A 27,796-nucleotide genomic window follows, 5' to 3' on the forward strand; every position below is an offset into this window, starting at 1 on the left:
CAGCATTGATGTTTAGATTCCTTGACTTCAGGGAATAGTTCTGTCTATGGTCCAATTTCTGATGTGGGTTGCTTCCCTTTGTCTTGAATATATGATCATGAGTTAGCTTGAAACTAGGCAATAGAGGTAGCCAGACAGGAATTGGGGAAACCTTTATTGAAATATTTTAGAGGAAGTGGGACTGAGGAGTCTTTGAAAGTTAATCTAACATTGTGGTTCTCAACCAGGGATATGCGTACCCCTGGGGGTACTCAGAGGTCTTCCAGGGGGCACTTCAAGTCATTTAGATATTTGCTAGTGCTTTTTATGTAGACTGTAGTACTGACTTTGCCTAGTTTTACAAAGTAAAATTTCATGCAGACCATGTTTTCTTCATACTGCTCTATACCTGAAATGTAAGTACAATATTTATATTCCAATGGATTTATTTTATAATTATATGGTAAAAATGAGAAAGTAAACACATTTTCAGTAACAGTGTGCTGTGACACTCTTGTATTTTTATGTCTGATTTTGTAAGCAAGTAGGTTTTAGGTGAAACTTGGGGTACGCAGGACAAATCAGACTCCTGAAAGGGGTACAGTAGTTTGGAAAGCCACTGATCTAACATAAAAAGTGGGATATGTGTGTTCTCTTTCTCAGACTCCAGCTTGCATTAATTAATGTTTGCAAAGCACTTTGAAGATAAAAACCACTATATATAGGCACTAATAATGTCAATCCCTGAGATGGAGATTGAGTTATGGTTCATAAGTGTGGGTATGTTCATAATTTTTTATTATGTCTATCCTTTATATTACTTAACTTTCCAATAGCAAGAACATCTTAATTGTTACCATATTTTCAATTTCTAGTGTCTCATCTTCTGCCTGGTCAGTAATGTTAAAAGCTATCACTTCAGTTGTCCTTGAGTGTGTCCTTTCAGAAGATATTTGGGAAGTATGGTATCTCAAAGAATAACCATGCATTATGGAGAAAACTAATCAACCTCCTTAGCTTGGCATTAAGAGTATTTGAAACAGATCCTGGGTGAATGCTGAACATGAGTAGATGTGGTGCTAAGGCGCCTGAGTCCATGGCAGAGAGCTAAATTCCCATGTTGCAGCCTGTTCGTAATGGGAGCTGTGCAAGGTGCTGAAACGCTAACCTTCAGTAAATCTTGGTTCCTCATTATCATTGACTTCTAGCAACCACAAGTCCATTAACCCTTTTCCAATGAAGGCGATCTGGATACGTTTGTCTGAAGCATCCCAAAGCAAACCTCTCTGTAGCTACAATATGGTCCTGCCTACCCAATGACAGGCTTTTTCTTTTCTTCCCCCCTCTCCCCGCTCTTGGTGCAAAGAGGAGGAAATCTAACTGATGTGAAGGCAAGAAACTGTGCATTTAGTCTTTGGCAGAGCTGGGAATAAAACTCAAGAAGTCCTATCTTACCTTTCCTGTGGCTCACCTATCAAGTGAAGATTAACTAATTTTTATAAAGCACTTTGAGGCCCTCTAGAGGGTGTCCCTATAGAAGTGAAAATAAGTCCCCCAATTGACATTTAGTTTATCATATGTCTTGACTTGATAAAAATGTATCCAATACTTCAGATAAACGTGTTGTGCCTTAGTAATGTGGTAGTTAGGCATGCATATTTACTTCAAAACCGACCTGATTTGTGTCTTAACCTTTGTCAAAGAGTTTAAATGTTTCCCTTATTTAATAATATATTTACACATTCTTTAGTCACAAAATTGTCTGCATTAAGAACTTCTGTTAGCTTCATTGTTGCTTTGTGACAGTGTTTCTTAGCTGTTATAGCTATTCCAGCAAATATGAGGCTTCAATGGATTTTTCCAAGGAGGCTTTCCCATTATATATTATCTTGTGTGTTTACATGCACCAAAGCTCAGTGTTAATAGCAATGGTAGATGTAAAGATTTAGAGGCATGCTAATTGCTTGCAATGTGTTCAGCAGCTGGACTTGCCTATATCTTTCTAGTTTGGCAGACTTATTGTGTTGTTAGTACATCTCCGGGGAGGCAGTCGATGGTAGTGCTGAAATTGACTTCAGGAGACTCCTGTTCACTCTAGTACAGTCATAAGAGAAGCTTTCAGAGAATACTGCTCCATCCATCGGGATTTTTTTGTATGGTCAGAGGAGGCTTTGTATGAGGTTCTTCACTCCCCCTGAGGTAAATGCGGGAGCAGTGGCTGTTTTGGTTAAGAAAGTGACGTGATGCTCTTGTACTGGAAGAAATGCAGAGATGCTTCAGACCTTGCTTAACAGAGCACTGTGAGGCTGTCAGTGATTGGCTGTAGCAAATGATAAAATGGAAGAGGAAACGAGAGCTGCTGACTGTGGACCTTCCAATAAGAACATGCTTATTTTTTCCCTACAATTTTTTCAAGACTTATTTTTCAGTTTTGAGTGTGAGGAATATTGGAATTTCATAATGTCTTGTAAAAATGCACTGTTGATTACCATTACCCCCACCACAACTGGCCACCCTATGTCCTTACCATCACCTGCCAACAGCAGCCATCAAAGTGAGTCACTTAAAGATTTCCTATTTTTTCCATGTTGACTTGTGTAGTATCTCATGTGTTTCTAGCCATTCATGAACCTTCTCAGCTGTGTAAGTTGTATTGCAATCAGCCTGCTAAAACAGCTGACTATATTTAGATGTCTACAGCTGAAAAGAGGGAGCCACTTCAGTGTGAATAATGTTTAAAGTTTCATTTGTAAGTAGATGTCACATCTTTGTATATTTTTTTGTTTAAAAGACTTAGAAATGTATAAGACTTAGATGTGCATAAGTGAAGTTATGTAGTGGTGGTTGTAATAGCTTTCTAAATGGCCAAAAGCGTAACTTACTTATGAGTGCAGAAGGGGAAATATTTTTACTGAAGAAAAAGATGAATTGAATGATCTAGTCTCCTTTTTGGAGTGAGGTGTGTGCATAATTGAAATTCCATCCATTTAGCCTCCAGGGCTTGGAACGTTTTGGTTGATTATCATTTCCTTTAGTTTGCTAACTCTTGGTGTCTGGATTTTTTTTTTTTTTAAGTATGAATGCAGGCAAATTTCAGTTGCAACTTTTCATTGAATGTAATTTTTCTAAACAGAAGAACTACTTTTCTTATTAAGAACACCTAATGCATACGCGTACTTTGTGTCCATTTTGTTAAATCTCTTAGCTGAGCCTGTAACGCTACATCTCCGTGAAGCAGAACAAGATCTAACACAACCTATTTACCCCATGCAGCTTCTTACAGACCCTTCCCTTTCCTTCATTCATTTTTATCTTGCTTTAGCTTTTCAAAACCCAAAGGTCACATCTAGAAGAGACCTTGATTCCAGAGTGGTGTTAGTCATGCCATTCTGATCGCTTGAAGAAATTGTGAATGTAGAGTTGAATATAGATGCAGAGTAGATTTTCTATTAAGCAACTGTTCAGACTACTGCAGTCTGAAGCAGCAAAGTTCAGAGCATGTCTTTCAGCAGTATCTTTCCTAAGGCTTTCCTTAGCTCCAAAGAAAAATCCATGTTGGAATATTAATGGCTTCTCCACGGGAATATTTTACAATATAGTGAGCAGGGGACTCTACCTCCCTTCAAATTATCAGGTTTTCGAGTGTGAGAAAGCTGTGTATTAAAAAAACAAACAAGCCCATAAAATACCCCAAACTCTCCCCTTTAAGACTTCTTAAAGAGCTGTTGCTCAGAGGCACATGTCTTTCCTGTTGAGTCTGTCTATTGGAGAAATCAAAGTCTCTTTGAAATAGCTGTCTGAAATATTGTGGCCCTTTCCTTCTCTTTAAATCTGTCTTCCTGAAATGGAAATCTACTGACTTCATCTAAAACCACAGTGGTGGAGGCAGCCATGGGGCCTGGCTTTGGAGGAATGTGCATGTTATCCTTCAAGTGGATGTCGACTTTAGAAGGCTGATTGTGGTCCTCCTTGTAACTCCAAGAAAACCACCTAGTTGGGGTTCAGGATTATTTAAAACCAGAACGCTTTTTTGAAAACACATGATTTAACTGGGTGAGTGCTTCTTTTGTAAGAGAAGTAAAATGTCAGAAAAGAGTCTAATATTATCCAAAGTGTCTACAGTATTTCTCTGTGCCCCTCTGTCTGCTGAATGAAATCCTATTGCACTGCAAAATTTGAAACACCAGTAAATTTTGCTATTCATGGAAGAGATTATCTTCAACTGCACAGTAAAATTTTGGTTATTTTAAAACTAGGTACACTGCTATCAGTAAAAAGAAGAACAGGAGTACTTGTGGCACCTTAGAGACTAACAAATTTATTAGAGCATAAGCATTCGTGGACTACAGCCCACTTCTTCGGATGTGGGCTGTAGTCCACCAAAGCTTATGCTCTAATAAATTTGTTAGTCTCTAAGGTGCCACAAGTACTCCTGTTCTTCTTTTTGCGGATACAGACTAACACGGCTGCTACTCTGAAAACTGCTATCAGTGAAGCTGGTGGAGGGGAAGAAGTTGGCAACAGAAAATAATTTTCATCATTATCAATCTTTGAACTGGCCCAAGCTAATTTTGAGAAGGAAATGGAGGTTCCAGCATTTGGTAAAATTGACTTCTTGTGCATTTTGGTAACAAATACAACTTCACCTTTGTTTATCTCTTACGTACTTACATGGTCCCCACTCTCATAGTATCTGAATTAGGGATGCAAAATTTCTGGAAATGTGAAGGTTTGGCTTTTTCCATGGAAATTTTGGGAAAAATTGAAATTTGCAATAGTTACTTGCTTATCAAAACTAAACTTTATTTACTTATTCAAGAGTGAGAAATGTATTCTGTATAATTTACTTGTCAGATTGTGACAGAGTGCTGAGAGCTAGCGGGTGAGCCAGCACTCTGATCAATCAGCTGCCCTGGAGAAGGCTGACTGAGGATATGAAAGCTAATTAGCTGATCATGCTGGGAGAGCTGATGAGCCAATTCACACAGCAGCTGAGGGGTATAAAAGACACAGGAAGGGAGAGGGCAGCTAACCAGGGCCAGGTGAGCCCAGTGTGTGAAGAGGCCTCAAGAAAGGAAGACCACTGTTCCTCACTGGCCCTGCAAGAGAGGGCTAATAGCAGAGAAGCATTGTATATAATATTGGTGCACAGGACTGTGTTGGTAGTGATGCAACTCGTTGGAGAGAGTCTGAGGGCAGGTCTTAAGTGCTGCTTAGGTCTTCTAAATGTTGTCACATAGCAACAGTAACTATGTGGAGTGTGTGTATTTTTTAAAATTGTTTGGAATAAAAATGGCTCCTGCCTTTTTAGCCTACTACTCTCATGGAGCCTAAAGCACCTTTCAAACGTTAATTAAGCCTCTCCTCTCCCATGTGAAGTGGTATCCTCCAGTAACAGACAGGGAAAAGAGGGCATAGAGAGTGACTTTCCTCAGGATACTCTGCAAGCTGACATCAGAACTGGGAATGGGACTTAGGAGTGGAATGAACTGACTGCCAATTCTCTGCTCTAAGCATTAGACTAGAATGCTTCACTGCCTTCCATTACTTTTTCTCTTATGGTATAATCTTGTTAAGGGTGGGTTGTTCTAGGTCGGTCCTGTAAGCGATTGATACCCAGTTAATCTAAAATCAGAGTTATCACCATCTTGCTGAGGCAGGCAGTACATCCCCCAAATAGCTCTGTGACTTTCTGCATTTGTCACAGTGGTGGAACATGCATGTGAGTCTGAACTGTCCCTGTCCTTTAATCAAAAACATTTTAAAGGCTGTTTATTCAATTTGGTGTAAAAACTGACACTGCTGCACATTCAGAAATGGCTAACTTGTTTGCTGCAGTAACAAATGCTGTGTTCAGTAGACCTCTCATCTGTTAATCACTCTGCCAGAATGCGCTTCCTGACAGGGAAGCTTTCCCCTTGTCATCAGGAGCACCACAAGGCACTTGCTGTTAATCCTGGGGGAATTCTGTGCCAAAAAATAAAAAATTCTGCACACAATAATTTAAACTCTGCAAATTTCTGCATATTTTATATTGTCAAAATAGTACAAAATAATCACGCCCGTTTCAATTATTTTGGTAATTTATTTTAAAATACCTGTCAGCAAGTATGTCTGTAACAATATAGACAACAAAAAAGATTCAGGAAATGTTTCTTGATGAATCGATTCTTTACTAGGCATATTAATACAGAACTTGGAGTAATTCATTTAAATTACAATACAGAAACTTATTTCCCACACCCCTCAGAAGCAGTGGGCAGTGCAAAAGCTTGGGGGAGGTGAGGGTAACAGAAGCTGAGGAAGAGGGAAATAATTGCTGGGAAGGAGACTGGGAGTGAACCTGGAGGGTTGTTGGGTGTGTGTGTTGGGCGGGGGTGGGGGGTAGGGTGAGGGGAGGAAAGTGTGGAACATTTTTTTTTTCCAGGGGAGAGATTGTAAGGGAGTTGGGGAACCTCCCCCATGCAGACTCTGGCTGACCCCAGCCTCTCCCATTCAGTCATTTGCCCCTGCACCCCACTACCATTCAGCCCCTGGCTCAATGCTGTCACCCCACTAGCTCCTGTCCCTGCCCCAGTCTGTTCCCCCACTACCCCTTCTGAACTCCAGTCTGTGTGAGGTGCCCCCCCAGCAGCCCAGTGTGCCCTGCTTTGTCTGTCTCCCCCATACTCCGTGTCTCCTCATCTGTCTCCACGGGCAGGGTGCTGTGAGGAATTCAGCTCTCCTCCTCCCTCTCTGCAGCTGGCTGCTCTGGCCTGTGAGCCAGCTGCCCTCTGTTCTGGTGCCACAGCAGCCCCTGGTGGGCAAAGGGGGTAATTGCAGCACCTCTCTGGCAGAATCTGTTTTCTGTGGAGAAAAAAATAATCTGCGGGCAACATTAATTCTGTGTGTCTGCAGTGGAGCAGAATTCCCCCAGGAGTACTGTGTGCTAGATTTTTGGAAAGGCTTATTGAAGTGGATGTTTTCTAACTGCAGCCTGAACCACTTATTTGCCTGCTACCTTTATTGCATCAGCAGAATTGGTGAATGTCGCACCACACAGAATGGTATTTCTGCTTTTTAACCCATCTCCCTGTTTACATTGGACCTTGGCTGAAATGCAGAATTTTTATGTCCTTTGGTGTATTCTCTACATGCTGTTCTGGCTTGATGCACCTCAAAACCTGTTTAGCTTTAACAATACTTCTGCAGTTGAATGGTTTTATGATTAAGACATTGGACAGGTACTCCGGAGATCTGGGTTTAATTCCTGGCTCTGTCACAAATAAAAAGAGCATCTGCTTGTGGCTCTTCAATGCAAAGATCTTAGTGACTGCTTTTTCCAGGGATGCCTGCCGGACAGAATGATTTGGAGAAGGATTTATGTAGAATGCCTTGATGGTACAAACAGGATTGATGAGCTTAATGATGCCAATAGAGCACAGATGCTAAATTATCTGACAATCCTGGTCCTTCGTGCTCTGGGAAGAAGGTTAATGTGTGAGAGACCTGACATAATGACCACCTGCACTCTGGGTGGTCTAGCTGTTCTGAGTAGCCGTATTGTGAAATCCAGATCTTCAGTGAATATCCTATGTATGCTGTGTTCTTAGTTTGGTTGCTTCTACTTCCCTAAGGAGCTACGTATTACAGCTAGTTGACCCATTCTCTCATGGGTTTATTAAGGGAGTACATATTTAGGTATTTTTTTCTCCCTGTTACTAAGATTTGGGATACCAGCATTTCCCCATCTGAGAATCTGACATCTTTGGCTAGAAAACTTGGCTGACTAGCCACTTCTTGCACGTTTGTCCCAATTTGTTTACTGTTAATTGTGTGTCATCCTTTCCTCTTCCTCCATCTGGCAGATTCCTTCTGTTAGGTGAAGACATGCAAGAAGGCCTGGATTAGCCATGATCCTATGTTAATAGTCCTTGTTTTGATGATTGGGATTATAAGGAGGTTGATCTTGTTGTCTGATGTGGACATGGTCCTTTTTTCCACTGCTTTTTTCAGTGAGGGTGAGAAATTAAGCCTTTGTTCCTTCATTTGAGTCTGAAACTAGTGTTCCAGAGGCAGTGTTCACATTGTCTACCCGCATCCCACTACCTTTGTGCCCTTAAGACTCCAGGTGCTATTAATTAATTTTGTATAAGAAGAAGCTGCAGAAGAAAAGGCTGTAATGGCAAGACTATATACTGTTTGAAGGATAAGTCAGGAAATTCTACTCAGTGTGACCAGTTTTAGCAGGAAAAAAGGGGCGAGATAATATCCAGTAACTTCATGTCAGCCTTATTGCTTCACAGCAAGAGAAGAGAACCTAAATATGAACATATTGTCTATGTAAGCCTTATTGCATTTTGAGTGGGTAACCGATTCACAGGAATTGTAGGCCAAAAGATCCATTTCCTGCTTTATTTACAAAAAACAAGCCCAAGAAAAAGACTTCTAAAAGAAAACAACTCCCCAATATTTTAAATACAATTCCAATCAATATAGGAAAATATTAGACTGTATATTTTATTTCTAATTGGCTCCACGCCATAAATATTTATCAATCTGGCAGTGAAGTCATGTTATTTTTCAATTATTCATATTGTTTATGTAATAACTGTTTGGATTACAGTAGTGCATAGTGGCTCCGGCTGAAATTAGGGTCCCATTGTACAAGGCCCAGGAGAATATATCCCTTCCTGCCCAGATAAATATGTTGACAGGTGGGTTGGCATAGGCACCTCTGTACCGACTGCTGGTCTCTCTAAGCCAGGCAGAGTCAGTGCAATCAAATTTTGGATAAAGTCACACAACTCTGGATTTCCTGACGTTTGAGTTCCTGATTTCTTAGCTTTAACGTTGCCTTAATGCTAGTGTGTGTATGTTTGGCTTTTTGGGTGGTGGTGGGAGAGTGGGAGGGGGCAGGTTCTTCATATAAAGCATAACATTTTATAATCTATCCCTCTGTTTCAGAAAACTGAAAAAATGTTGTTCTATTTCAGGCATGCTAGTTGTCTTCATGGCATGTGCTTCAAAATTAGGAGAGGAAGGTACTTCAATATTCTTGCAAGCATGAACTTTGTTTCTGCCCACCTCTAGGTTGATACTTTCAATTGAAGACTGCCCCTATTTCCTTGAAATAAGGTTGGTTATACTGAGTCATTCTAAGGACTCAACCATTATATCAGGGTCCACCCCCAGTGTTCCCTTTAATTTTTCCCATCAATGTGTGGAATGAATTTTGCTATGTGCACCAATATGGATGTAATGTGCGGCGGGGCTGGGGCTGAGGGGTTCGAAGTGTAGGAGGAGGCTCAGGGCTGGGGAAGAGGGTTGAGATGTGGGGGGTGAGGGCTCTGGCTGGAGGTGCAGGCTCTGGGGTGGGGCTGGGGATGAAGGGTTTGGGTTACAGGCTCTGGGGTGGGGCTGGGGAGAAAGGATGCTCCCTCCCCCCAAGCAACTCCTGGACCGGGGGAGAGCACCTCTCCTCGCATCAGCAATCTGGGGCTGGGGCTGGGGAGAGGCGCCTTTCTTCCCGCCACAGCAGCTCCAGGGTTGGAGGAGTTAGGTGCGCGGCCCTTGGTGGTACCTTAGCGGGAACTTAGTCCACCTAAAGTATGAGATTTAAAAAAATAAATGTTGGGATCTTTTTATTTGCCATCTAGTTTTTGAACTTTTAGGATTCAGATTTTCAAGCTTTTTTTCCTGGAACCACAAGGGCTAGGAACCTTATATATAGAATCTGAGATTCTAATATAATCACCTGATTCCAGATGTTGGAGCTTTAAAGACAACACCAAATATTGTGAGACCTGTGTTTAAAATCATGAGTGCTGGCAATGCTGATGACGCACCCTTAAAATCAAGGTGATCTGTTTTCTTTCTCAAATTAATGAGAGAAGATTCACCAGGAAAATATTTCTTCAGACTGAACATCAGAAGCTCATGGAATTCAAGATCATGAATAGAAGGGTCTTGACTGCCTTTTACAGGGCAGGAGCCCCACTGATCAGTGTAGTCTTGTTAGAATCAAAGTTTCCAGTGACTGACTCAATTAGTGACCACTTTGTGCCTTTCGGTTGGGCTGCTGTTCCCTTCCTTGGATTAGAAAATTGATTTGTTTAAAAAAGATGGTCATGGATGGTGTGTGAAATGTTAGGAGGAGGGTGAAGCACACAGCAGTCTAGCTGAGAACGGAATTGAAGGAAATGTAGGGTGACCAGATGTCCTAATTTTTATAGGGACAGTCCTGACATTTAGGTCTTTGTCTTATATAGCGTCTCTTACCCCCCCCCCCCCCACCCTCTGTCCTGATTTTTCACACTTGCTGTCTGGTCACCCTAAGGAAATGACAAATGAAATAGAAGTGTTGCACGGTGACAAGAATTTAGCGATTGTGAAGTGAGAACATGATGTCCAACAGTATGTGGAACACTACACCAGAGAGATGGAAAATACAGCTTTAACAAATAGATCCTGTGTATTTCTTATTTGTCTCTTGCTCTTGTACAGTGAGCTTCTAGGTACAAGTTACATTAATCAAGCTTATACCATGCTGTAATAATATTGTACACAAAGCAGAAATCAGACTGCTGCACAGTCAATAAAGGGCAATCTTCAGAAGTACCACTACAAAGAGAAACGGCTTGCATGCAATAAATAATCAAAATGTTTACACATGTATAAGTGTAATAGGATCTCTCTCTGGTTGCAGTCTTTGCTCCATCTCGAAAGAGGATTCTGCCATGAGCAGCCAGTCTTTGGATCACTTACAGAGACAGGGCAGTACCTGCTTTGATGACACTTGGGATTTGGAAAGCCTTTTGGACAATGGGATTTTAGCCCCTGGTGTAGCTGCATTGGTGTAAGCCCCTACATAAACAATTTACACCATATGTAAATAGACTGAAACCAGGTAAGCTGCATGCTAGAAGTATGTGCTTGTGCAGCTATGCTGGTGGCTAAAGGCTGAAGCTACCGTCAGAGTGCTTGCTGTCTTTTACGTCCATGTATTTTTTAAAATGGGGCTTTTAAATTGTGTTACATGCGAAGCCGCTGAGGTAGGCTGGTAATACTTAAAATTTAGAGCAGGGGTCGGCAACGTTTGGCACGCGGATCGCCAGGGTAAGCACCCTGTCGGGCCGGGCCAGTTTTATTTACCTGCTGACGCGGCAGGTTCGGCCGATCGCGGCCCCCACTGGCCGCGGTTCGCCGTCCCGGGCCAATGTGGGTGGCGAGAAGCCGCGGCCAGCATATTGCTCGCCTGCGCCGCTTCCCGCCGCTCCCATTGGCCCGGGACGGCGAACCGCGGCCAGCGGGGGCCGCGATCGGCCGAACCTGCCGCGTCAGCAGGTAAATAAAACTGGCCCGGTCCGCCAGGGTGCTTACCCTGGCGAGCCGCGTGCCAAACGTTGCCGACCCCTGATTTAGAGCATAATATAAATGCTCAGAGTGTTGTAAAAACATTAAATAATTGAGCCTCTCAACCCTTCTCTAAGATTGGAAATTACTTTGTGTGCCAGATGAGTTAGTATGTTCAAGTGACTTGCTTATGGCCTCACAGCGAGTCAGTCAGTGAAGCAGCAGGGACTAGAATTTAGGCGTTCCTAGGCCCTAGTAACATACTCATTCCACTATTAGATCACAGGCTCTGTTGTCACACTCTTTCTGCTACCTTGGAACACTACTTGGTTTTGACTTCTAAGAATCTACTGTTTTTTCTCATGTAGGATGGGGAAAAAAACAGCTAAATGTTGCAGTTTATCTATTAATAAAATTTACTATCTGTAGTTGCACGTTAACAGTAATGGGATTGTTATTGTTATGGTAGTCTGGATGTTAAACACTCAGAGTTTGTGGAAATATCTGTGTCTCAGTTACTTTGACTTGGATATATCTTCAGGTTAGCGTTGCAGAGGAAATCAGTGAGTGTGGATAACAAGTAATGAATCTCATGTGCAGAAATATATGGGCCTTTACTTTTTTATTTTTTATTTTTTTGAATATGGAAGTTTTATATGTGCTTGTGAGTTTTGTTGGCTCAACTCCACTACCAACAGAGCAGGTATTGTACAGCACAGGCAGTGGGAGTGCAAGCTTCCATATGTTTTCCTTCCAATGTATGTCTACCCTGACCTGGAGAGACCATCTCGAGCAGTAAGCAACTAATTTAGCTCTCCATTCCCATTCAGGCCTTGGCTCTGCTGAGAGGGCCAAGAAGGATACTGTTTATGGGGACCAAGACTGCCATCTCATTTCATGATGACCCCTGCTGACCTGGCTTGGATTTGAATTTGTGACCTAGAATGCTCTGTATCCTATTACTAATCCCCTGAGCCATCTAATCTCCCATAAATCTGTAAGTGATACCTTGACCCAAGATGCCAAAATGGGGTTACAATGAAGGGGTCACAAACTATGGTACTGATGCTGCAGTTCTCTTCCATATGCAGAGTTGATAATCAGCAGCTCCATTTATCATTTGTGCTTCCCTAAAAGCATGTTTAATTTTTCTCAGATAGTGTTTGCCTATCTCTTGTGCTTGTATGAATGCTTTTGTAAAAAAAACTCACGTTAAATAGAGACTTTGCTCCATCTGTGGTTCATCTGAATATGACCATTTTCCATTGACTTTTTGAGAGGGCATTGTGTGTCATCTGTTGCTATTGTTATGATCTGGCTCAGAATATCTTATTAATAAATTCATTTCCATGTTGTTGTGAATAGTATAATATAATCTTTAAATTTCTAGTTTTCTTTAAATGGGACTTAAACAATATTTGATTCTTCTCTAGTGGTTCTGCAGCAGAGTTCTTTTGTGTTTTTTATAAAAAATGGAATATTAAAAGCCACGTAATTCTGTTGCCACTTCAAGTGCAAGGGGAGAATAAAGATGGCTTATTAGAGAAGCACATAGAGTGTTAGTTTCAGGCCTCTAGGGGAGGGTATTACAAACAGTAACTTCTCTTCCCCTTGTCCTTCTGTAAAGCTAGGTTTTGATAGTGTCTCCAAGTTATTAATTTTACACATACAAAAACAAACATGGGAGATGAATTGGAACCCTATCTTTTAATTTTTACAACCCAATGATTCAGGACAGCAGCCATGTTATCCTTGGCTTTTGTCCTCAAACCCAGTAAAACTTGAGTAAAGGATTGTTGGAAAAATCATGAGCCCATCTTTCATTCAAAAGTCTGCTTGGCAATGCTTTAGTTGGATGCTTACAAGGGGCCTCTCATCTTGCTGGTCCTGGAACGTCACCATTGAAGATGGAAAGCATTGAATGTGTTGGAAAAGAAAGTCAACATGTTAATTGTGGCCTGGAATAATGTGTCTAGTGTCCTTACGTGACTTTTGTTTACCTAAGGACTTCCGAATGTGGTCTGAGAGAGCATGGCTTGTCTTAAGAGCAGTTGGAAAGCAGCATTTTAAAATGTTTAGCTCAGACTGACTTTGACTGTGTTTTGTGGTAGTAAAATGAGTTAGTTTGTGACTGTGTGCTGAATGGGACTGCAAATACATTCCATGTCAATAAGGGCATTTTAAACTAAAATAATACTGGCTTTTCCCCCATAATGCAGTAACACAAACTAGTGGAAAACTGTGAGAACAAGTATTGGGTTGGACAGAATGTCTTGCTCTCTCCTGTAGTACTATTTCAACTGCATCTCTAGGTAAAGGAGTAAATCCAGATTCACTGATGCGTATTGGAATTGCGTCTGTTTATGCTAGTGGTTCATTTGGTACATACTGTGTGATATAGTGGCACAATATAATGGGAGAGATTTACACCTATTCTAGATGGGTGCAAACTAACATCTCAAACTCAAGTGTGTGAAGAACAGGTTTCTCCTTGCAATCTCATTTTGGCAAAAATTTACCCTTTTTTTTGATCTGCCTTTATCTATATCTGGATTCTTAATGCAGCAGCCTTTCTGTGATTTAGGAATAAATGCCTAATTTATTGTGGTTCTGAAATATTTTTTTTTATTCTGCCTTAATTCATATAATTTAAAGGGAAAAGAGGGAGGAAGGCTGGGGGAAGCCCTTTAACCTTATGAAAGCAACTTAAGTTGGAAATTCATGATTTTAATTCCACAGCACATGGTAAATGACCTAAACAGTGAGGTTGTGAATGTGCATTTTAAATCGGTGTTATACAGGGTCTAAATGAAATCCTTTTTCCAATTAATTATTAACATAGTTTCTTCTCTGCATGGCTTCTTCTCTGCGAAGAATAAAAATGAAGCTTAAATTAAACTGCGGAAAGATAATGCTGCTGTTCAAATGTCCATTGTTTGCTGTGAATTAATCAAGTACTATGTGAGAGAGAGAGAGAGAGAGAGAGAGAGAAACTGATTGTGAGGTGTTACATACATTGAAAAGTAATTAAGGCCCCCATCTGCAAGCTGTTTTGTGTGGCACTGGGGTCCCCTTGCATGGTGCAGCTTGCTATATTCAGGCCAAAATTAAGATGTAGAGAAATATTATAAACTTTCTCAAAGATAAGAAATCGGGGGAGGGGGAGTTCATTTATCTGATTGACGGGTATTGGTGCTCATCACTGTAGTATCTAAGCATCTTACAAAATGAATTTATCCTTGCAATACCCCTGTGAAGTGGGAAGTATTATGTCCCTCTTACAGCAGGAGAAATTAAAGTGCAAATAAATTACGTGACTTGCCCAATGTCACAAACTTGTGACAGAGCTGTGACTAGAATCCAGACCTTTTGACTTCATTCCAGTAACTTCCCTACCAACCCATCCTAATTCTTTGTCCATTATTGCCCTTAATATAGGCAGTAGAATTCCTGATCATATCTGATAGCAAGAAGTCATCCTACTCTACTGTAGAAAGGTGGTGTTTGTTAGCATTCTTTTGGATTAATCCATTTGAGGCTTTACTTTGATAATTTTTAATGATAAACTTGCCCTTCTACCAAAATACAATTAGTAAAGCTGTTCAGAACTCACCATATCACAATGAGGGCAGATAAGTGACACTTTAAGCACCAAACACATCTATCTGGGGAATCCTACAAAATGTAGTTAATTCCTTTCCTCAGGCTTCCCTGGAATTTCCCCTTCTTTCCCAGTACATTTCTGTTTCCTCCATAATAGGATGGGCACTGTAGCATCCCCAGAATACCAGACATTCCACTACTTCTGGGAATGGCATGATTGTGCCTCGCCGGAGTGATGTGTGAGGTGGGTCACACTGGCTGGGGGTGGCACGCTCTGAAAAAATGAGGTCCTCCATGCATCCACCAACTGCATGTGAAAATACCAGACAACCATATCCAGTTCTAAATTGCTACTGAACAGGGGGCAGTACTTTAGAAAACCAGGACTATATGGCTTAACTGGATGAATGGCTCCCCTGCTCCACAAAACAGTCTCAAAGGTCCAGTGCTGTCATGACCCTCCCTCTGGCCAATAAGGGCTGGATATTGCTCCCTGCAGAGCCCCTCAGCAGTATTCTTTGCATCTGCACAGAGAGATTGCTAAAGAGGAATGTGGGGCTTCCTTCCTTCAACATGGGTTCTATCTCAAAGGGTACGTCTACACTGCAAACCGCTTCCCCTCCTCCCACCTCCCAACCCCCCCCAAAAAACAACGAAAAACAACCAAACCAACCCACTCAGGCTTGCATTATGGAGCTAAAAGTAGATGTGTGAATGCTACTGCTCAGGCTGAAGCATGGGCTCTGAGGCCTGTCAAGGGGGGTGGATCTCAGACCCTGGGCTCCAGCCTGAGCAGTAATGTCCATGCTACCATTTTAGCCCCATAGCGCGAGCCCTGCAAGCCTGAGCCAGTTTGTTTTGAACTCTGAGATTTGCTGCCATGTCTTCCCCCCCCCCCTTCAGTGTAGACATACCATAAGAATTTTGTACTGCTGCCTGTCACCATAGTATCTGAGCACCTTCCATGTAAAATCAGTAGCGATAGCGAGGTCCTGAGTGAATTTCATGGAATCTCTCTCTCTCTCTCTATTTATTTATTTATTTATTTATTTAAAAGGGGGTAAAATCCCTGCTTGAGGTATAGGGCTTTTGTTGTTTGATTTCTGTTTGTTTCCAGTGTTGTTGTTTTTTTCTTTTTTCGAGGGGGTGAGTGTTTGAATGGAGTGTCATTCTTGCTATGATGGAAAGCTGAGACTGAAAGCTGAGGGTATGTTTACACTGCAGTTAGACACCCAGGGCTGGCCCGTGCCAGCTGATTCAGGCTTGTGGGTCTCGGGTTAAGGGGCTGTTTAATTGCAGTGTAGATGTTTAGGCTCAGGGTGCAGCCCGAGTTCTGGGACCTTCCCATCTCGAAGGGTCCTGGAGCCTGGGGTCCAGGCTGAGCTCGAATGTGTACATCGCAATTAAACAGCCCCTTAGCCTGAGCCCTGCGAGCCCAACTCAGCAGGCATAGGTCTTTTGCGAGTGTCTAATCGAATGGTGAAGACTGCGTATTCTGTTCGCTTAGTGCATTTAGCGGTTGCTGCTGTAACCAGAGGCTTATGGAAAGGTTGGCCACTTAAAGAATTTATTTTTATCAGTTAGCTATTTAAGTTGGCTTCATTGTATTATGAAGACTTTTTATGTTCATGCCCTAATGTTCTAAGGCATTTTCAAAGAGAACAGTTTCCAGGTCTATTACCTTAACATGAATTCAGGGGAAACTAAAACTGAGGAGTGACTTCTAGAACTTCTATTTCTAGATTGCAAACTATTCCACCGTATCAACAATTTTGTGGTGTAAAATTTCTGTACTCTTTGAACATGTTACAAAAGGTTAAAGATTCTTTCCGCGGAGAATGAAAGTTACAAATTGCACTGCAGCTGTGTGCAAGATTCCAGCAACCCCAGCGAAATACTCAAGTCTGCTGTGTGGTCTGTCAAGCTATTTCCTGACTTGAATTGCTCTGCAGTGCCTGTTCATACGTAATTGCTTGGTCTCATTTGTTTTTCAGTTGAGGATTAGGATTATTATCAGGATTTAATAGTTCATGGGAAATGCTGTTGGCTTACATTGACTGTGGTATTCCAGAGAGATTATGAGCTGAGTAATTAATTTGGTTATCTGTAAAACCTTTTCTTACACCTGTCTTTAAATCTTATTTAATGTTAGATGTATTTAACATGTTCTAATAATTTTTTTTTAAATAAAGAGCAGTTATGGTCCGAAAATGTCCTGGGTAAAAAAGACACATCCTTACTCAGTACAATCACTGGCCTCTTCCTTTTTATTTAATCAAATTCGTTTACTTTCCGAACAAATACATTTTTAACCTTCTTTTTAATTCTGCTGGCACTCTGAAGCTAACATAGCTATGGGAGAGTGAGATGGGTTCTGTTTGTTCTTGTGCATCAGCAGGAATTGTAAACTAAGATTCAATTGTAGAATCTGTATTATTGGTGAAAAAGAACCCATTTAGACTTTCAGATCCCAGGCTGACTTTGGAGGGAAGGCTGTTAGCCCTTTCTACTTGTGAATGGAACAAATTTGATATAGCAGTCATGATGCAATCAACGTTGTCCCTACACTTAAAATTTTGAGATGGCATCAACTGTAATATTTTGACATTAATATAGGCTAGGAAGATGACATGAAATAATTGTTCTCTTCTTGGCAATAATACCAGTACTAGACATGGGGTGGCTGAGTTAGATTGCGTGCCTCTGTAACAGGGTTCACATTGTGCCCCTGGGCCCCCCTCTTCAATGAGTCAGGGACACTTCAGTCTGGTGCAACACCCATGCTCTTTTTTTTTCCTCAAAAGGTTTCCCACCACCAGTTCCCAACTATATACAGTCTTCAGAGCTACTTTGCCTACAACAGGCCTGGCCAGCAACAGACTAGGGAGCTCCCACTTCCTTCTGTGCTTGACCTTTCTCTTTCCCTTTTTCCCCCTTCTCTGTCTTCCTCCCAGCCTTTATAGCCAGGTTAATAAGACTGGCAGGTGTGGCCAATTAGTGGGCAGGCATCGGGCTATTCACTCAGCCCCAATCCATTCCCCTTGATTGGGGCTGGAGTGGCAGGAGCTGATATCATTAAGGGCTTCTTAACCAGCACCTTGCCACAGTCTCCGATAATACCTTGCTTTCCACTCTCTATAAAACTTATGTTCTTATGTCCCCTTTCAGGCATGCAACATGTATTCTTTTCTTGTTTGTGTTGTATGTGAATGGTGTCATTTTTAAAGTATGCATATTTGAATGCTCTGAGATATTATATGTATAATGAAGTCATATGATCGTCTGTTAGTACTTTCGATATCTTGGTGAATGTACTTTGCTTGATAGGTTAAACCCAGTTATACATTATTAATTTTAGCATCAACAACAAAAATCTCTGACCTGAATGATCAATGATGCAGAATAATGACCAAGTTTTCTCAATAGTCATAGTGCACGCAATCCACCTGGTAAAGACGACTATGTGGTCTAAAACAGCTCTGCAGTATTCCCCTCTGAGAGAATCAAAAGAATTTGATGCCACTAAATGATTGACAGACAGTAACTATCAGAGTCACATCTCTGAATGCACCTCAAAGGCATTGTCTGGACTAGTGGGGGTAGGGGCGTAGGAGGGTAGTGGCCCATTTAAGAGTCCCCTCTCCCTTGGTGGTTGTGAGTGGGAGGTCACTGGGAGAGGGGGGCCCATCACCTGAGTGGGAAGTTGGGAGGGCCGTCAATGCTCAAGTAAGCCATTGGCTCCTGCAAATATGGGGGAGGGTATATTAAATCCTGTGCTTCCAGAGTCTAGCCTGAGTCCCCTCACATGTCCAGATTAGTAGCTCAACTCTCAGGAGCTCTTTCCCAGCCTAATGGCAGTGACTACCTGCAAGAATGAAGTCATGAGTGAGAGACATGATTCTGAAGTATAAAGCAGGCAGTGGTCTACAGTGGTAACTGCCAGTTCTTCAAATTACTAGGAATACAAGGTAGATGAAATTTGAGAGTTGGTGTTCAGAGCCAGCCAGCCATTTGGGGGCAGCTAGATCTCTGGAACCTTGGTTCTTGACCAGTTTTACTTGTTGCAAAGCAACTAACATCTTGAACATTCAGGTTTACATTATGGAGGAGTTTACTTAACTTTGACATGGGTTTGCCCTCAGAGTTGTTGACACTACACTGTGCATTGTCATGGCTACTGCAAGGACAGCCTCTATCAGGGTTAATAAGGGCATCAACAAGGAAGGATTTAGATAGGGCTTTGGAATTTGGGGATCTGCAATTGGAGGGAGAGGTTTGAAACTCTGATGGCAGCCCTCCACCTGGTGGAAGCAATTATGGAAGAACCATGACCTGAACAATATGATTCACTGCTGGATAGTTCCCAGCTGGGGGAGGGATAGCTCAGTGGTTTGAGTATTGGCCTGCTAAACCCAGGGTTCTGAGTTTAATCCTTGAGGGGGCCTCTTAGGGATCTGGGGCAAAATCAGTACTTGGTCCTGCTAGTGAAGGGAGGGGGCTGGACTTGATGACCCTTCCAGTTCTAGAGATGGGATATCTCCATTAATTTATTTTATTTTTATTTTTTACTAAAGGTGTGGTCTAATTCAGTGGTTCTAATCCAATGGTATGTGTACCCCTGGGGGTACGCAGAGCTCTTTCAGGGGGTATATTAACGCATCTAGATATTTACCTAGTTTTATAACAGGCTACATAAAAAGCACGAGCAAAGTCAGTACAAACTAAAATTTCATACAGACAATGACTTGTTTACACTGCCCCATATAATATATACTGAAATGTAAGTACAATATTTATATTCTATTTGATTTCTTTTATAATTTATATGGTAAAAATGAGAAAGTAAGCAATTTTTCAGTAGCAGTGTGCTGTGACACTTTTTTAGTTGTTTGATTTTGTAAGCAAGTATTTTTAAGTGAGGTGATACTTGGGGGTATGCAAGACAAATCAGACTCCTGAAAGGGGTACAGTAGTTTAGAAAGGTTGAGATCCATGGCCTAACTAAACCACATCCCTTGCATCTTATCCATCTTTCCATGTGTCCTGGACAAACCATCTCTTTCCCTGTTCTTGCTCTTTATGCTGGATTAGCTGAAGTGCTGCTGTTGCCCACAGTCTCTAGATTTGTACATCTGGGAGCAGAGAGCTCTCAGTAAAGGCACTTTCCTCTGTACTTTCCCCCTTGCTTCATTCTCGAAAACAGCAAAATAGCAATTTGCACATGCTCCATTTTAGGGGCTAAATTCCCTGAAGATTCTGTCTGCACTAGGCATGCCCCACTCTGGAGCTGAACGGGTCTTTCTCTGCAGTTGCAGCTTTGGGCTGCTGCAGACTGTCAGGTCCAAGCACTTGAACTGACAGCAGGGAGTCTCTCTCTTCTTGCTGGAGGAAGCTGCCTGATTTGAACACAGAGGGGTCAAAAGCCAGATCTGCAGGGCAGAGAGTAAGGAGCACCAATTGGGACAAGAAGCCTGGGATGGGGAACGGAAATTAAGTCTGGAAGCTGGGGGAGGGGGACTGGGGAGGGAAAATGGGACCATGAGTTGGGAGTGGGGTTGGGGACTGGGATTGGGACTGCTTCTCCAGATTTCCTTGAGTGGGCCCTGAGGGAGGGTGCTCTCCACACACCCCTCACTTCCAGCCCGCAGAAATTCATCATTGGGCTTCTGCCCTGTGAGCTTCCCTGGACACACCCAATACGCCACCTGAGCTGCCTGCACAACATCCAGCCAGTCTGCCTCTGAGCTTAATCCAGAGAACATCTGTATATGCTCATGCTTCATAATATCCACTTCCTTGCCCTTGTGTCCTGCCCCAGCACCAAGCGGCTGGACCTGTTACCACCTTAGAAGGACAAGGAACCCCAGTGGGCCAGCCTGTACTCCACTCTGGTTCTATGGCCCTCTGGGGATACTAGTTGGCGGCTCCTCTAAGGAGCCCTGAACATGGGTGTGCACCTGGTGCAATTCACAAACTCCCCTGACACCCGTCCCTTGTGCTGCATCTATTTAGTGTGTCAGTTTGCAGCCCTTCTTCTGGCTCCTCCAAAACCTTCTACTGAGGTTCTGGCTTCACTGTTCCCCACACCTCCTGATCTATGTACACCCTATTTGTGGCCTTACAAAATTGCAGGACCGCCTCGTCAATCTCTTCCTGGCATTGACTAAGATGAACTTCCATCCAGGAAGAGGAAGCTGCACACGGGGCGCTCTGCGGATGCGGGGCCTATTTCTGATCCCTTGTCTGCTTGCATATCCTGGCAGAATTCCTCTGGGTAGTGTCTGACATCTTGGACACCTTTCAGGAGTGGTGGGCACTGTTTATGATTCTCTGCTTGATGTCCCCTTCTAGTTCCTTTATTTTTCAACCTTTGACCTCATTCCCATTCCTGTTTTCTCCTTTGTCCCCCATAATCAGTTGGAACCTGTACTTAGTGGTTCCTCTGCCTTAGTTGAGGGGGAGGGCCTTTAGTTATGGGTGAGCTTAGACCTGCCTGCACAAGTACTTCAAATAGTACAGACTTTCCATCTTCAGGAAGATCTGAGGGATCCTGCTGTATTATTTTAGATGGAATAAATGGGCCAAAAGTCCTTGCATAACCCAGTCACTGTTCAACAGTATAAAGAAGGTTTGGTATACAGAGACCTCAGCCTGCTTAATGCCATGGCAAAGACACCATTAAAAATCCTTCTAACTTTTTATTAAAGATACAGAAAAGGAGGGAAACCAGTTACAGCATTTGAAATGTAAAATATTAAGTAAGGCTTTCATTTTAACAACATCCCTTGTTCCTTTCCCTTTAGCTGGAGAGAGTTTTTAGATGGAACCCCCCCTTGTTTGACAGTCTTTTAGAGGGTATCAAGGATGGTAATAACTGTCCTTTTGAGGAAAAGAGAAGGTTTGAGGTGGGCTGGAGCAGTTGTTGTTGCTGTTAGTCTGATCACATTTCATCCCAAGTTAGTGGTTGAGATTCATCTGGAGTTGGCAGAGGGTTGCGATATTATCTGGGTCCCCCTCTCTGCCCTGGTCTGGTCAAGTTATTTCTTAGGATTAGGATAAAGAAGGTTCTGAGCCTCAGAAGATGGGGGAAGATAGCAGCCATGATGGTGAGGCTTGCTTCAGTAGCCTATATCTGTTCTTTTCTCTCTTCCTCAAAAAATTTTTTAAGGATGCAAAAAGGGGATGGTGATTGGAATAGCTCATCCTCTCGTTATTTGTCAACAAATTAGGCCTAATGTCTGACACACCAGTTTTGGTTCATTATTTTCCAGTTCCCCATCTGTTTATATAAGCATGATTTCAACACTGTCCTTGAATTTGCTCAAGGCCTATGATCTTTGGACTAATTTAGTCTCTGTGTTGTTCTCTTATACCTGCTTATATCATTCTTTATTGAAAATGTCTTAACCTATTTTCAATGGTAAATACCTAAGCAGGCACAAGTTATAGCCCAATTGTCACAATAATCTTGTGCAAAAAATATATGATCATGTAATTGAAAACTGTGTTGTCATGCATATGCATAAAGGGTCTGAATTAAGGTTGTAGACTACCTTAATTCTTGCATTTCCTAATTTTTGAGTGCTTGGTATTGGAGTCTTAATGTTCCTTTAACATAGATTTTGTGTGTGTGTGTGTATGTTGATGTTACAAGTTAAAGTGAGCTCATGTTAGTCCATTTTATAAAACATTTGCTACTTGTACCTTTTTTCACATGTGGAAAAAACAAAGCAAAGGTGTGAAGAGTTTGGAATGTTTAAAAGTATTATATAAAGGCAGGTGTGAACAACATTATGATTAAACCTGAAAAACTGACAGGTGTGGGAGGAGCTCATGGTAGGAGATTGATGGTAGCCTAAAGAACAAGTGTGTGGGGGATAGAGGAGTTGGAGAACCCTGTTTACACTACCTTAAATGTAATTATAACTTTTCTTAGAGAGAGTACTGTCCATTGAATTGGATATATTGGGACCCATTCTTTAATAGCTTCAGAATTTGGCTACCAGTAACAGTGTTTGTTAGAGATTACTTTATACCAAAGCCCTGGATCTAAAGAGCTCCCTACTCTAGGAGTTTGAATGCTTGCCCAAACTTGTGCCTTGGGTCCATCTCTAATTTTAGTGTGTGATTTCAGGGATGCCTCATAAGGTCAGAAGTTAATGGTTCTAGACAGCTGTGATGAATCTTGCAGTCTAATTTTCCTTAGTTAGTTATTGTTGCTATTAGTATATCATTTTTGAAGCTCTCCTTTCTAAAATGCAAGTGATCATCTGGGTTGAAAATTAATGTGGTGAGACTGCTAGAAGTGATATAAAATAAATTAGCTGGTATTTTTTTCAAAAGAACTGTATGAGGTAATTTAACCTACATGGCATTTTTTGAGCTGTTTGCTCACACTCTTTTACTTTTTAGTTTGATCAATAAAACAATTTAATGTTTGTAACTTGCAGATAGTGCTTGTGAAATTTACCCTTTCAGCTGTGTACAACAGAATTATGATGGATCATCTACCTGAGTTCTTGAAGATCTCTGGCATTTTTCTTGTTGAGTGCTCATGAAAGATCTGGATTGATTGCCCTGGAGACTGAAGTTCTCTGTGTACATGGTAACAATATGGTGCAAGGTCTGCCGTATTGCTTGGCTAATGTGCCTCACCCCTAACCTGGGGCAAATGTCTCTGTGGGTGAGAGGGTAGTTCAGGCTCCATGTACATTCAGTCCTTCCTTGGGCTTTCTGCTCATGGCTTGCCTTACATGGGGAAATTAACCAGGATAGCTATTGTGGATTAAATTGAAGTGGGAAAAGATGCTCTTTTTTCTACTCAGGGAATTATTCCAGAATAGCTATAGCACTTTAAACTCACACCCTACCCTATTCCAGAATAACTTCCCAGTGTAGACAAGCCCTTAAGATATCAAAAAAGGGGATCATGCATGTGCATGAGAGAGAGATGGAAACCTATTAACTAGGAACTGGATGAAGGCAACTAAATTCATTTCACATAGGCTACTTGAGATCTGTGCTTTGAGAATATACCACACATGCTTTATTACAACAGGACTGTACATAGTTTTATGTGCCTCCAACTTTAAAAAAAAAAAAGTTGGTAATATATGTTCTTATCTACAGTATTTCATATCTTAAGGATGAGCTTTTTCTAATATATTTTATATTTATCTTGCTTGTATGTGTTTTACTGTAGTTTAAGAAGTGAATGTTCAGAGTTACGGAAGTGTCAGGTACATAGTTAGCTTAAAATAAATCAGAGTGCAACAAGAAAATAGTGAGTCAAGCACAAATATTTGAACAGCTGGCTACAGATGGCAGATGTGATTGCACGATTGACAAGAGTGTGACCATTATGGCAGATTTAGCCATCAATCAGTTACTTGGAAATCCCTGTAATGCTGTTTCAGAACAAGTATTGTATTTTGGATTGGAGGTATTGCATTCTTTGGTGGAAAACGAGAGAGAGAGAGGAATTGGCTTCTGTTCTTCATGGCATTTAACTGAAGAAATCTTATTTTAAATGAAGATAGCTTAGCATTTGCTTGTTTTTACTGATCTGTAAGGATGCTATCTAAGCTTTTGTCTTAAAAATTATTTACCTTTTAATATCTTCCACATCAAAGGTTTATTTCAGGATAGCTGGCATGTATTTCTTTGTAACCAATCCCATGTTGCTGCCAGAAAGAAGAAAAGCAGATTCCACTTCGTTAATGCACATGTATCATTTTTCCACTTACTTATTCATGTCTTTTCAGTGCACCATTTGCCATGGTATTTAGAATCCATGGCTAACTTTGTTTCTGTGGTAAGATCATCCTCTGCAACCTGAGAAAATCCCAATAATAAAATCCCCTAAGCCAAATGTTCTTGTTTCATTTCATAAACATGTGCTTCACTTTGTAATCATATTTGTTTCTAGTGCACAAAAAAGCATTCATATTGTTCAAGCCAAAAATCTTTGTAATTCTTTGAGTAAAAGACTAGTCTACTAACTGGTTAGGCCTTCCACTCCTTGGCTTCTTTTCTTTGGTTACGGCTATGCTTCAACTTATTTGCTTTTTCAGCACTTAGCTGAAGCCCAGCTATTTTCTTTCCAAATAATCAAAATATGCTAACAACACTCAAGATTGATATGGGGCTGGTTAGACAGCAAAGCAGGGCTTTTAAAACTGATGATAATTTGAATTAATTTGGTCTGTCTTCAGTGATCTTTACCCCTACAGTGAGAATGGTAGAAAGTTGTGATGAACTTTGACACAGATTCCTTTTCAATCATAGATTAGAAATATGGATTTTCTATCTTAAATTCTGGAAGAGATGGGGAAGAGCTCAGGATTACATTGGTCACATTTTAGCCCATTGTTTCCTTCTACTTTCTTTAACTTTATCCAATTCAATGAGCTAAATACATAGGAAATTTGAGGGCAACATGTGCCACTCCATATTTGCTAATGACTGGGAACAGATTTTCAGACAACACCAGATGTGTCGTTTATTCATTGTTTGTTCACTGAAATACATCATTTCTGTTGCATTGAACATCTTCCCTAATTTAAACAGCCATGCCTTTTATCAGGGTGCCTATTAAATGGGTTCTGCCTTCTTACTGCTTTGGCTATAGGTTTTTACCATTTTCTAAAACATTACTTTGTGTTTTATTATTTCAGCAGGCAAAACCTTATGTCTTTGATAGAGTGTTACCACCAAACACGACCCAGGAACAAGTTTATAATGCCTGTGCCAAGCAGATTGTTAAAGGTAAGTGATGTCACAATTGCTCTCTATTACACCAAATGTAAACCTTACATTTTTTTCTGGATTTAACTATAAAAGCTGTATTGTCCCATTTATATTGGAGTTCATCCTCTGGTAGGAACCAGCTTTTAAATGTGTTTTAAAAACAATTTCTGCTAACGTGGGTTAAACACAGTTTGTTTAGTAAGTGTGGAATCATTTTAAAACCCTGTCAGAAACTATTTCCTCCACTAGATAAAACAATAGGAAAGCACCTCATCTAGAAAATGGCTTTCTAAGATTGGTTTCACATGTTTTTGTCTGCTGTACTGTGACTATGGAAACTGTTTTAAACCCATGTTAGCAGGAACCTTTTTTTGAAAAAAGAAAAAAAAAATCCCACAAAACAGTAGTGGAGACTGCTTTCTAAAAACTTTCCTAAATGTGGGTAGGACCATAGGACAGGGCCTGGTCACCTATCCAACTGAAGATGATAGACTGGCTTCAAGAAAGATGAGAAACTTCAGTTTTGCTAAAAGGATGAAGATCAGCTGCTGCTGAGGTACTTTACTACAATAGTTTATGGCTTCAAAGATGTTTATTGTCTAAGACAGGGGTCGGCGACGTTCGACACGCGGCTCGCCAGGGTAAGCACCCTGGCGGGCCGGGCCAGTTTTATTTACCTGCTGATGCAGCAGGTTCGGCCGATCGCGGCCCCCACTGGCTGCGGTTCGCCGTCCCGGGCCAATGGGAGTGGCGAGAAGCCGTGGCCAGCACATCGCTCGCCTGTGCCGCTTCTCGCCGCCCCCATTGGCCTGGGACAGTGAACCGCGGCCAGTGGGGGCCGCGATCGGCCGAACCTGCCGCGTCAGCAGGTAAATAAAACTGGCCCGGCCCGCCAGGGTGCTTACCCTGGCGAGCCGCGTGCTGAACATTGCCAACCCCTGGTCTAAGAAGAGAACACGAAGGGCTTGATTCTGCTGCTGCTTTGAGCACAGATAGCACCCATTAAAGGAAGCTAAACACACAAAAAACGTACGTCTACATTGTTGCTGGGAGCATGCCTCACAGCCCAGGCAGACAGACATGCATTAGTTCTGCTTAATCTAGTATGCTAAAAATAGCAATGTGGACTTTGAAGCATGGGCAGTGGCATGGGTTAGCCACCAAACTATGAGCATGCCTGACCCCTGGGGCCTGAGCTTGGTTTGCTAGCTCATTAGCACACTAACTCAAGTAGAGCTTGCATGTGTCTGTCTGTCTGGCCTGGGAGTCATGCTCCAAGCTGCAGTGTAGACATACCTTAGTGATGGTCAGATTGCACATCAGTATCTGAAAAAAAAATTACTATAAGTCATTTCAGTTTTATGCTTTAACTTGAGAACCCTGAACTTATTCAACACCCTCTAAGGATGTGATCCAGAGGGGCTGAGCAATAGCAGGTGGCCATGTAGTTGTTCAGGACCTCTCAGGGTCAGCCCAGATCTGTTTCATCATGGCAAATAAGACACCAAGGCAGATGGTTGCACTTTTTGGATGCTGAAAGCACGTGACAGCCTTGCTTAAAGCTTTTTAATACTCCTTTAGGGTGTTATAAACTGTCCAGAGGTGCATCGATTTGTTGTTTAATGCAGTGTTACTCTCAGTGTGAGGCATGCTTCCTGGGGGTGTGAAGGGCTGGCTGGGGAAGTGTGGACCCACCTCTGTTATTCTCCAGAGTCTCCCTCTCCCTCTCCCCCCAAAAATTAAAGCTGTGTCTTCAGCTGTTATGGTTGCAAAGGAAATCTACACTCACTTCGTGTTTTGAACAGATGGATATCCATCTACCTGAGTTCATAGAGAGCCTGAAACAACAGCTCTGAGGTCTGAACTGCCTCATTCTTTTTAATGGGGTTTAACTCCGATGCCAATGATGTTGTTTTAAATGTCAACATTAACTATTTCATGGCTCAAGGTATTAAAAAAAGTAGTATCCTGCTATGAAGATCTACACCCAATGTTTTCCAAAGGAGGGGGCCCAATTATAGGGATTGTATAAATTAGGAAGGGTCTGCCTTTAACAACACAATGGGAGTTGGGTTGGAGGAGTAGGGGAATGATTTGTTTCATTTTCCTCAACTGGGACTCAGCTTTCAAA

At 41.7% G+C, this 27,796-nt stretch overlaps 1 protein-coding gene across 2 annotated transcripts in view; it reads left to right on the forward strand.

Moving 5' to 3' along the window:
• Window positions 1–27,796, forward strand: part of KIF5C (kinesin family member 5C) — a 122,421-nt gene that overhangs the window by 12,861 nt on the left and 81,764 nt on the right. For both annotated transcript variants that reach the window (XM_008171434.4, XM_008171435.4), the window contains exon 2: window positions 25,593–25,683. In XM_008171434.4, the coding sequence (XP_008169656.2) occupies window positions 25,593–25,683 (91 nt within the window). The remainder of the gene's footprint in view (window positions 1–25,592; window positions 25,684–27,796) is intronic.

Source organism: Chrysemys picta, chromosome 11 (assembly GCF_011386835.1).
Source record: "Chrysemys picta bellii isolate R12L10 chromosome 11, ASM1138683v2, whole genome shotgun sequence".
Classification (NCBI taxonomy): domain Eukaryota; kingdom Metazoa; phylum Chordata; order Testudines; family Emydidae; genus Chrysemys; species Chrysemys picta.